The 12,326-nt window shown below is 38.2% G+C and overlaps 1 protein-coding gene across 1 annotated transcript; it reads left to right on the top strand.

Annotated features, from left to right (window-relative positions):
- Positions 1-355: 355 nt before the first annotated feature.
- Positions 356-12,056, top strand: LOC149251620 (1-aminocyclopropane-1-carboxylate synthase 7-like). Its single transcript, XM_089453940.1, has 7 exons — positions 356-559; positions 677-808; positions 932-1,092; positions 1,644-2,148; positions 2,198-2,231; positions 11,495-11,498; positions 11,633-12,056. Exons 1-7 carry the CDS (start codon positions 356-358, stop codon positions 12,054-12,056), a joined length of 1,464 nt encoding a protein of 487 aa, XP_089310066.1.
- Positions 12,057-12,326: the final 270 nt, after the last annotated feature.

Here is a 12,326-nt window from a genome sequence, read left to right as displayed (position 1 = left end):
ACTGTTAATATTAAATATTTGCAAAGATCCGTTGTCTAGATGTCAGAATTATTCAAATCTCCACTGGATAGTGAAAACAATTCCAGTTTTTGGAATGGTGTGGGGCGTACACAATGGAAAACAGAGAAGAAAAATAATTGGAAAAATAAACTGGAAACTGTCATTGAACTTAAACATTTAATTCCAATAGTATTTTGAGGAGTCCTTATTCATCGTCATAAGGTTGGAGAAGTTATATAAAGCTAAGCTCTCCATATACACAACCACGTCGATTGATTCAACTTCTGCGTGAGTATCATTCGTTCAACCGTAGCACGGCAGATCAAGTAGATAGCATTTCAATATGGCGATGTCGATGGACGGCCCAACAATGCAGCAGCAACAAGAAGGTACTAAGCGATTGCCTGCAAGAGTAGCCCGCCTTTCATCGTTGGCAACGTGTAAAGCCCATGGGGAAGACTCTCCCTATTTTGACGGCTGGAAGGAGTACGATGCTAATCCCTACCATCCAATAAACAACCCTTCTGGAATCATCCAAATGGGTTTGGCAGAGAATCAGGTAGATAACATAACATATCTGTTCATATTCTATCATTTCTCACACACATTTGTGCCCCAAAACACTTAACTGTTCTTCGAATTGGATGATATTTACCATGTTTGATATTTCTTGCAGCTGTCATTCGACTTGCTAGAAAGCTGGCTACATACGCATCCAAAGGCATCGATTTGTGCCGAGGATGGCTTGTCAAAGTTTAAGAGAATCGCTCTCTATCAAGATTACCATGGCCTCCCTGATTGCAGAAAGGTAGAATATTGTAATTTACAATCTTGTCATGTTGTCTAACAACTTGAACTTTCGTTACTGGTAATTATAAACAAAAAGCTGTAATTTACTTTATTTAATTAATGTGAGGAATGGTTGACGCAGGCAATTGCGATGTTTATGGAAGAAGTTGGAGGAAGAAACGCAAATTTTGAAAGAGATAGAATTGTTCTCACAGCAGGGGCAACTGCAGCCCACGAGGTGCTGACATTCTGTCTGGCTGATCCTGGAGAAGCCTTTCTAGTACCAACGCCATATTACCCAGGGTAAACTCATTTCTATATAGTGTTAATGAATAATGACTCTAGTAACGCCAAGCTACGCGAACTAATTGACGTCCCCTTCCTCATATTTCTCACAGGGTAGATAAGCATCCTTATCTAGATTGTGGATTTCGTGAATACTTGGAATCTTACAGACAGTGACCGTGATGTTTTTCTAGATGGTTGATTTGTAGTATATTTGAGAAAATATTTCAGAATGGATGGGACCCCAAAGTAAAATAAATTGAAGTCGCAGAACTGAGCTAATTTAAAATACAAATAACTTAACTTAATTCTAAATTCCAAAATATTCTCTAAATCAACCTAAAATGCATTCCTTTAAATATAAAGTCAATAACTGTTCCCATGAAAGAATTAAGTTTCCTACCTTAGGAACAATGACTAGATTAGTAACTGTCAATCTCTATGTGCTTGAATTTCATGCTATGCTATGGTATTCTTAATTAGAATATTTTAATCTAAATATATGATCACATAATTAACTTCTGCTTCTCAAATGAAGTTGCAACTGAATGAGGCTTTTGTTACTTCAGTTTTGATAGAGATCTGAGATGGCGCACGGGGGTGGAGCTCATACCTGTACACTGCAGCAGCCATGACGATTTTCAGCTAACTATACCTGCACTTGAAGCGGCCTATCAGAAAGCCGGGTCTCGAAATATACAAGTGAAGGGTCTTTTAATAACAAATCCTTCAAATCCATTAGGAACAACTATGGACGCTACCACTCTAAGGAAGATGCTTGGTTTTGTGTCGGAGAAGAACATTCATCTTGTCTGCGACGAGATCTATTCGGGATCACTCTATTCATCTCCAAAGTTAACAAGCATTGCCGAGATTTTGGCCACCAATAAAATTTATCAGAGCGAGCGTGTTCATATTGTTTACAGTCTGTCAAAAGACCTAGGACTACCGGGCTTCCGAGTCAGAGTCATTTACTCCTACAACGATACAGTGGTTACCTCTTCTCGTAGAATGTCCTGTTTCTCGTTGGTTTCTTCACAGACACAACACCTGATTGCCTCAATGCTCTTCGACATGGAATTCTTCACAGACACAACACCTGATTGCCTCAATGCTCTCTGACATGGAATTTTTAAGAAAATATTTAGCAGAGAATTGTTGGAATATTTATTCCAACTGTGCAGCAGCAGCGATGCGGGACATCGCCAATGAGTGATCGCCGATATCGCATCAACGAGCCACAATAGAGGACTTACAAAAGAGTCTGCGTATCTGCGGTAGAACTCCAGTGAACAGTTGAACAGCAACAACTATTTTATTCATTTGTCCTGATCCAGCGCCCCACATTTATTCATGATCTTTTAAGCTACCGCCATTACCATCTTTTCACTCTTTAATTATTTTTGAGTTCCCGAAGGAGGAAAGATAAGATCCAGTGCTACACCATTACTTCTCAACAACTGTATTAATGAGCAGAACGGCTGAAATAGAAAAGAACCAGCCTCGAGCCGACGCCGAATTTATCAGTTATGGGTTTCCACATAACCGACTCAAGAAGCACAGCAGAATGTCAGAAAGATCAGATTTTATTCATTATGAGCAGCAGAGTACAGCAAAAACTTCATCAGCAAGTTAAAGCGGTGATGACCCTTTCCCGCACTATAAAATGCAGACACAGCAGTGAAGAAAGAATAGAAGCAGAAACAGAAATAGAAATAGAAATAGAGGAAATATATAGAGAGCAGATGAGAGCACGCAGCAGTGTGAAGAAAAATATTTCCAGAACAGTGAAATGCAAAGCAGTGCAGATTTGAATGTTTTTTGTTTTAAGATTGTTTGCTGTGAGACAGAGATGCTGAAACAACAGTGATGAGATAGAGTTGCTGAGATAGAGTTGCTGAAACGGAGTGCTGAGACAGAGACACTGAAACAGCAGTACTGAGACACAGTGCTGAGACAGCAGTGCTAAGAGAGAGAGAGTTGCTGAGACAAGCAGTGCTGAGACAGCTGTATATGCAACAACATAAATGTATTGAAAGTTTTACACACGGCAGTGTAAAATATCAAGTAGACACATCAATGTCAATTTGGACAGATTGAAGTGCCTCTGAAGCAGGCATGTTGGAATTCCTTTGTTAAGAGGTAAATGTTATTTGTATGGAACATAAGTGTTCCTTGGTGAATCCCTCTCTCAAGAGGAAGGTGCTTTTTAAGCATAGTGTTTGGTGAATCCTTCTATCAAGAGGAAGATACTTTTCAGCATAGACTGGTAAATCCCTCTGTTAAAGAGGAAGATGCTCTTTAGCATAGATTGGTAAATCCCTCTGTTAAGAGAAAGATGTTTTGTAATAGGAGTTGTGAAGATCCCTCTATGTGAGGAAGAGTTAGTTTTATCAGTTAGTTTATTTTTATAAATAGAAGTTTCTTTCTGAGCATTGCTGTTACACCATAAGTCAAAAATAGGCTTGACGTCAAAAATCTCTGTTGCTGTTACACCAAAAGTTATTGCGTCAAAAATCCCCGTTGCTGTTACACCAAAAGTGGTTGACGTCAAATCACCGTTGTTGTTACACCGTAACTCAAAAAAATACTTGACGTCAAAAATTTACGTTGCTGCAACACCACGAACAGCGTTGCTGCAACACAAGTTACAACAACTGAAAAAAACAACGTTGCTGCAACACCAGTTACAGCAAAGCGATTTTTTTTTTTATGTTTTCGCTGTATTGAAACAGAGTATCATTTTGATCAATTTTTGATCCTGAGGCAAAGTAGAGTATTATTTTATGCTCTGTTCCTGTGTTTTTGAATTATCAAAAATCCTGAAAACAGAGTATTACTCTATGTTCATATTTTTTTTGTTGTTTCGGAATTTATCAGAAAATTCTCAACAGTGGAAACAGAGGATTTTTTTTTCCACTGTATTTTGTTTGGAATCACCAGAAATTCCCGACATGGTATCAGAGCTTGTCCAGGCTCTTTGAAGACATCAAAGAAGTTGAAAGAAGATTTCTTGCTACAGCAAATTATCCAGCATAGTAGAAACGTTGTCCAGGTATTTTTCATATTAATTTTCTGTGTTGCTGTTGAAGAAACAATCAGTTATTTTAAGATACTCAGTCAAATGGCAAGGTCAAAGAAGAAAGTCACCAATCCTACTAAGAATGTGTCTCCCTCTACTCCCAAAATAGAAGAAAATCAACTTGAAAGCATTCTATTTGAGGCTTCAAGGTTTAATGGAAATTTTGATATGTGGGAAATAAAAATGAGGACTGTCTTACAGTCTCAAGGGATGATATTTGGGAATCAGTAATTGATGATAGGAAGATGGATAGAGAATCTAAGGAGCACAATGCAAAAGCAGCAAAGACAATCTTGGATGGGTTGCCTGATTTTTTAAAGAAGAATATAGGAAAACATTCATCAGCAAAGGACATATGGGATAGACTTCATGACCTTCATGCAAAGGGAGCACTGACCACGACAATCAGTCAAGAAGGAAATTTTGAACCCATCATAGAAGCTGAAAATGAGAAGGTTTACCTCATCAAGCTTCAAGTAAAAGAAAGGGATGAAGAGCTCGGCAAGCTTAAGAAGGAACTTGATCAATGCAAAAGGAAGCATCATGAAGAAGTCATATCCATGACAAATCATTTGAATAAAGCAAAGAAGCAGGAAGATATCTTGTGAAGTCAACTTGAACAAAGGCACAACAGAGTGAACAAACTTGTAGAAGAGATTGGACAGTAGAAGGCAGAGGTTTCCTCTCTTAAGGCTGAATTACAAGAAGCCAGGAAGCAGGCACAAGAAGCTGAGAAGAGAATGGAGAGCAGTCAAGCAAAGAATGAAGAAATCTCCAAAATGAAGTCAGATATTATCTCTCTTAAAGTAGTAGCAACTGAAACTACTCGTAGCAAGGAAGAAACTGAGGAACAACTTACAAAGAAGAATGATGAGTGTGAAAGATTGGAAGAAGAGATTGTCCTCCTTAGAAAAAAGGTTGAAGGGATGAACAAAATCTTGAATAGCTCTCAAGCATTGGATGATATGCTCAGGTATCACAGATCTCCATATGATAAATCAGGACTCAGGTATGTATGTGAACCCACAAACAAGAATGAAAATGCTTTAAGCAAAGGAGATGTGAAGAAGGCAGAAAGAAATTGTGATGGCCCTAGTTCCAGCAAAGGCAAGGAGAAAAATCAAGGCTACAATAGAAGAAATCCTACTCCAAGTAGAAAACTTGCTCCAAGAAGAAATGCTAATGACGACAAAGATGCGAGAGGCAATGGTTATCAACAAAGAATTTCAAGGTAGAAAGGCTTCGGAAGTACATCAAGGAAACCTCCATATACCAGGTATCAAAGTTCATTTTTTGGTTATTGTTATTCTTGTTCAAACTTTGTTCAGATGACAAAAGACTGCAGAGCATTTCATAGAGATAGATGTTGTAGTCTCCGACAATCTCCAAGAAACAATTTTGCAAGAAGAAATCATGAATTTTTATTCATGAACAATGTTGAATGCTTCAAGTGTCATAACATTGGGCATATGGCACGTGACTGTAACTTGACATGGGCCTTTACACAAGCTATACCCATGCAAAAGAAGAAAGTTACACAAGTATGGAGAAGGAAGAAAATACAATCCAAAAGTCCCTTGAGCTCTCCAGCCAATCTAAGTTTCTTTTGAGAAGATTCTGCCGAAGGAAGATAATGCATATGCTAAAGGGGAGCCTGTAATTTTTTATCATTATTGCTTAACTGTATTAACAGTCATTCTTTGATGAAGATCTTCTTATAAGAAAGAGATATGGAATTAAATCTCCCATGACAACAGAGAAGGAGCAGGTGCTGATATTCTGACCAAACCATTGGATCAGAAAAGTTTTGAGTTTTTCATGAAATGTCTGGGTATGATTGAACGCCCAGCAGTTGAAATTAAAAGGGGAGTGTTGGAATATTATTTCCAACTGTTGTGCAGCAGCAGCGATGCGGGATATCGCCGATTAGTGATCGTCGATATCGCATCAGCGAGCCGCAATAGAGGACTTACAAAAGAGTCGTCATATCTGCGGTAGAACTGCAATGAACAGTTGAACAACAGCAGCTATTTTATTCATTTGTCCTGATCCGGCGCCCCACATTTATTCCTGATCTTTTATGCCACCGCCATTACCATCTTTTAACACTTTAATTATTTTTGAGTTCCCGAAGGAGGAAAGATCAGATCCAGCGCTACACCATTACTTCTCAACAACTGTATTAATGAGCAGAACGACTGAAACAGAAAAGAACCAGCCTCGAGCCGACACAGCATTTATCAGTTATGGGTTTGCACATAACCAACTCAAGAAGCACAGCAGAATGTCAGAAAGATCAGATTTTATTCATTATGAGCAGCAGAGTAGAGCAGAAACTTCATCAGCAAGTTAAAGTGGTGATGACCCTTTCCCGCACTATAAAATGCAGACACAACAGTGAAGAAAGAATAGAAGCATAAACATAAATAGAAATAGAAACAGGGGAAATATATAGAGAGCAGATGAGAGCACGCAGCAGCGTGAAGAAAAATATTTCCAGAATAGTGAAATGCACAGCAGTGCAGATTTGAATGTTTTTTGTTTTAAGATTGTTTGCTGTGAGACAGAGATGCTGAAACAATAGTGCTGAGATAGAGTTGCTGAGATAGAGTTGCTGAAACAGAGTGCTGAGACAGAGATGCTGAAACAGCAGTACTGAGACACAGTGCTGAGACAACAGTGCTGAGAGAGAGAGTTGCTGAGACAAGCAGTGCTGAGACAGCTGTATATGCAACAGCATAAATGTATTGAAAGTTTTACACACGGCAGTGTAAAATATCAAGCAGACACAACAATGTCAATTTGGACAGATTGAAGTGCCTCTAAAGCAGGCATGTTGGAATTCCTCTATTAAGAGGTAAATGTTATTTGTGTGGAACATAAGTGTTCCTTGGTGAATCCCTCTGTCAAGAGGAAGGTGCTTTTTAAGCATAGTGTTTGGTGAATCCTTCTATCAAGAGGAAGATGCTTTTCAGCATAGACTGGTAAATCCCTCTGTTAAAGAGGAAGATGCTCTTTAGCATAGATTGGTAAATCCCTCTGTTAAGAGGAAGATGTTTTGTAATAGGAGTTGTGAAGACCCCTCTATGTGAGCAAGACTTAGTTTTATCAGTTAGTTTATTTTTATAAATAGAAGTTTCTTTCTGAGAGTTGTTGTTGCACCGTAAGTCAAAAATAGGCTTGACGTCAAAAATCTCCATTGCTGTTACACCAAAAGTTATTGCGTCAAAAATCCCCGTTGCTGTTACACCAAAAGTGGTTGACGTCAAATCACCGTTGTTGTTACACCGTAACTCAAAAAAATACTTGACGTCAAAAATTTACGTTGCTGCAACACCACGAACAGCGTTGCTGCAACACAAGTTACAACGACTGAAAAAAACTGTGTTGCTACAACACTAGTTACAGCAAAGCGATTTTTTTTTTTCTGTTTTCGCTGTATTGAAACAGAGTATTATTTTGATCAATTTTTTATCCTGAGGCAAAGTAGAGTATTATTTTATGCTTTGTTCTTGTGTTTTTGAATTATCAAAAATCCTGAAAACAGAGTATTACTCTTTGTTCATATATTTTATTTTTTTTGGAATTTATCAGAAAATTCTCAACAGTGGAAACAAATGATTTTTTTTTCCACTGTATTTTGTTTGGAACCACCAGAAATTCCCAACATGGTATCAGAGCTTGTCCAGGCTCTTTTAAGACATCAAAGAAGCTGAAAGAAGATTTCTTGCTACAGCAAATTATCCAGCATAGTGAAAATGTTGTCCAAGTATTTTTCAGATTAATTTTCTGTGTTGCTGTTGAAGAAACAATCAGTTATTTCAAGATACTCAGTAAAATGGCAAGGTCAAAGAAGAAAGTCACCAATCCTGATAAGAATGTGTCTCCCTCTACTCCCAAAATAGAAGACAATCAACTTGAAAGCATTCTATTTGAGGTTTCAAGGTTTAATGGAAATTTTGATATGTGGGAAATAAAAATGACGACTGTCTTACAGTCTCAAGGGATTGAAATTTGGGAATCAGTAATTGATGATAGTAAGATGGATAGAGAATCTAAGGAGCACAATGCAAGCAGCAAAGACAATCTTGGATGGGCTGCCTGATTTTTTAAAGAAGAATATAGGAAAATATTCATCAGCAAAGGACATGTGGGACAGACTTCATGACCTTCATGCAAAGGGAGCACTGACCACGACAATCAGTCAAGAAGGAAATTATGAACCCATCATAGAAGCTGAAAATGAGAAGGTTGACCTCATCAAGCTTCAAGTAAAACAAAGGGATGAAGAGCTCGCCAAGCTTAAGAAGGAACTTGATCAATGCAAAAGGAAGCATCATGAAGAAGTCATATCCATGACAAATCAGTTGAATAAAGCAAAGAAGCAGGAAGATATCTTGTCAAGTCAACTTGAACAAAGGCACAAGAGAGTGAACAAACTTGTAGAAGAGATTGGACAGTACAAGGCAGAGGTCTCCTCTCTTAAGGCTGAATTACAAGAAGCCAGGAAGCAGGCACAAGAAGCTGAGAAGAGAATGGAGAGCAGTCAAGCAAAGAATGAAGAAATCTCCAAAATGAAGTCAGATATTATCTCTCTTAAAGTAGTAGCAGCTGAAACTACTCGTAGCAAGGAAGAAACTGAGGAACAACTTACAAAGAAGAATGATGAGTGTGAAAGATTGGAAGAAGAGATTGTCCTCCTTAGAAAAAAGGTTGAAGGGATGAACAAAATCTTGAAGAGCTCTCGAGCCTTGGATGATATGCTCAGCTATCACAGATCTCCATATGATAGATCATGACTCGGGTATGTATGTGAACCCACAAACAAGAATGAAAATGCTTTAAGCAAAGGAGATGTGAAGAAGGCAGAAAGAAATTATGATGGCCCTAGTTCTAGCAAAGGCAAGGAGCAAAATCAAGGCTACAATAGAAGAAATCCTACTCCAAGTAGAAAACTAGCTCCAAGAAGAAATGCTACCGACGACAAAGATGCGAGAGGGAATGGTTATCAGCAAAGAATTTCAAGGCAGAAAGGCTTCGGAAGTACATCAAGGAAACCTCCATATACCAGGTATCAAAGTTCATTTTTTGGTTATTGTTATTCTTGTTAAAACTTTGGTGATATGGCAAAAGACTGTAGAGCATTTCATAGAAATAGATATTGTAGTCTCCGACAATCTCCAAGAAACAATTTTGCAAGAAGAAATCATGAATTTTTATTCGTGAACAATGTTGAATGCTTCAAGTGTCATAACATTGGGCATATGGCACGTGACTGTAACTTGACATGGGCCTTTATACAAGCTAGACCCATGCAAAAGAAGAATGTTACACAAGTATGGAGAAGGAAGAAAATACAGTCCGAAAGTCCCTTGAGCTCTCCAGCCGATCTAAGTTTCTTTTGAGAAGATTCTGCCGAAAGAAGATAATGCATATACTAAAGGGGAGCCTGTAATTTTTTATCATTATTGCTGAACTGTATTAACAGTCATTCTTTGATAAAGATCTTCTTATAAGGAAGAGATATGGAATTAAATCTCCCATGACAACAGAGAAGGAGCAGGTTGCTGATATTCTGACCAAACAATTGGATCATAAAAGTTTTGAGTTTTTGATGAAATGTCTGGGTATGATTGAACGCCCAGCAGTTGAAATTAAAAGGGGAGTGTTGGAATATTAATTCCAACTGCTGTGTAGCAGCAGCGATGCGGGACATCGCCGATGAGTGATCCCCGATATCGCATCAGCGAGCTGCAATAGAGGACTTATAAAAGAGTCGTCGTATCTGCGGTAGAACTGCAATGAACAGTTGAACAACAGCAGCTATTTTATTCATTTGTCCTGATCCGGCGCCCCACATTTATTCCTGATCTTTTAAGCCACAGCCATTACCATCTTTTCACTCTTTAATTATTTTTGAGTTCCCGAAGGAGGAAAGATCAGATCCAGTGCTACATCATTACTTCTCAACAACTGTATTAATGAGCAGAACGGCTGAAACTGAAAAGAACCAGCCTCGAGCCAACGCAACATTTATCAGTTATGGGTTTCCACATAACCGACTCAAGAAGCACAGCAGAATGTCAAAAAGATCAGATTTTATTCATTATGAGCAGCAGAGTACAGCAAAAACTTCATCAGCAAATTAAAGCAGTGATGACCCATTCCCACACTATAAAATGTAGACACAGCAGTGAAGAAAGAATAGAAGCATAAACAGAAATAGAAATAGAAACAGGGGAAATATATAGAGAGAAGATGAGAGCACGCAGCAGCGTGAAGAAAAATATTTCCAGAACAGTGAAATGCACAACAGTGCAGATTTGAATGTTTTTTGTTTTAAGATTGTTTGCTGTGAGACAAAGATGCTGAAACAGTAGTGCTGAGATAGAGTTGCTGAGATAGAGTTGCTGAAACAGAGTGCTGAGACAGAGATGCTGAAACAGCAGTACTGAGACACAGTATTGAGACAACAGTGCTAAGAGAGAGAGTTGCTGAGACAAGCAGTGGTGAGACAGCTGTATATGCAACAGCATAAATGTATTGAAAGTTTTACACACGTCTGTGTAAAATATCAAGAAGACACAACAATGTCAATTTGGACAGATTGAAGTGCCTATGAAGCAGGCATGTTGGAATTCCTCTGTTAAGAGGTAAATGTTATTTGTGTGGAACATAAGTGTTCCTTGGTGAATCCCTCTGTCAAGAGGAAGGTGATTTTTAAGCATAGTGTTTGGTGAATCCTTCTATCAAGAGGAAGATGCTTTTTAGCATAGACTGGTAAATCCCTCTGTTAAAGAGGAAGATGCTCTTTAGCATAGATTGGTAAATCCCTCTGTTAAGAGGAAGATGTTTTGTAATAAGAGTTGTGAAGATCCCTCTATGTGAGGAAGACTTAGTTTTATCAGTTAGTTTATTTTTATAAATAGAAGTTTTTTTGTGAGCGTTGCTGTTACACCGTAAGTCAAAAATAGGCTTGACGTCAAAAATCTCCATTGCTGTTACACCAAAAGTTATTGCGTCAAAAATCCCCGTTGCTGTTACACCAAAAGTGGTTCACGTCAAATCACCGTTGCTGTTACACCGTAACTCAAAAAAATACTTGACGTCAAAAATTTACGCTGCTGCAACACCACGAACAGCGTTGCTGCAACACAAGTTACAGCAACTGAAAAAAACTGCGTTGCTGCAACACCAGTTACAGCAAAGCGATTTTTTTTTCTGTTTTCGCTGTATTGAAACAGAGTATTATTTTGATCAATTTTTGATCCTGAGGGAAAGTAGAGTATTATTTTATGATCTGTTCTTATGTTTTTGAATTATCAAAAATCCTGAAAGCAAAGTATTACTCTTTGTTCATATTTTTTTTGTTGTTTCAGAATTTATCAGAAAATTCTCAACAGTGGAAACAGAGGATTTTTTTTTTTCCATTGTATTTTGTTTGGAATCACTAGAAATTCCCGACAAGAATAGTAGGAGGTTACGGAAAAGACATGAAATGTTGGTTTCTGGTCTGCGTGTGGCTGGCATCAATTACCTGAATAGCAACGCGGGTTTGTTCTGCTGGGTGGATCTCAGACATCTTCTGCAATCATGTAGCGAAGAAGGAGAGATTCGACTGTGGAAGATAATCTTAAAAAAGATTGGTTTAAATGTTTCTCCTGGTTCTTCTTGCCACTGCAGCGAGCCTGGGTGGTTTAGCTTCTGTTTTGCCAATATGACCGATCTTACTGTGAAAGAATCATTGAATCGGATTCAGCGCTTTATGGAGAGCAGGAGATCGAATCAGCTCTATGGTGATGGGAGAGCATATGCAAAGAATACAGATGAATCTAACGAAAATTTCAATTTCACTGAAAAACACTCAGTGGTTGACGTCAACCAATGTCCCTTCAAGTAGATATGTGGGTCGGAAGAAGCAACCAGAGCGGAGGAAAAACAGCCACACTTAAAATGTTGGGGTTTATTAGTTAATTAAAATAAAGTGGTAGGACACGCTAACCATTTCTTGATCTTATTTTTGTGTAATGCCAAGACTACCCGCCTTCCACACATGAACTTGAGAGCTTGGTACGTGATGTGATTAGCATTGATATGGTCATGGCTGGGTTTGTTTTCCTTATATGTTGTAAAATAAATGTTTTCAACTAAATATTCTTTATATATTATA

The sequence above is a fragment of the Pinus tabuliformis genome, chromosome 7 (assembly GCF_031772625.1).
Source record: "Pinus tabuliformis cultivar Carrire ecotype Pingquan chromosome 7, CPIR1, whole genome shotgun sequence".
NCBI lineage: Eukaryota > Viridiplantae > Streptophyta > Pinopsida > Pinales > Pinaceae > Pinus > Pinus tabuliformis.
Note: the sequence above shows the minus strand (reverse complement) of the source record. Positions and strands in the feature narration are given on the sequence as shown.

Bases quoted from the DNA above. Each gene is read 5' to 3' on its own strand.
- LOC149251620 (XM_089453940.1), top strand. From the start codon at position 356: ATGGACGGCCCAACAATGCAGCAGCAACAAGAAGGTACTAAGCGATTG. The intron at 560-676 runs GTAGATAACATA...TATTTCTTGCAG, and splicing joins TGGGTTTGGCAGAGAATCAG to CTGTCATTCGACTTGCTAGA. The intron at 2,149-2,197 runs ATGGAATTCTTC...ATGCTCTCTGAC, and splicing joins TTGCCTCAATGCTCTTCGAC to ATGGAATTTTTAAGAAAATA.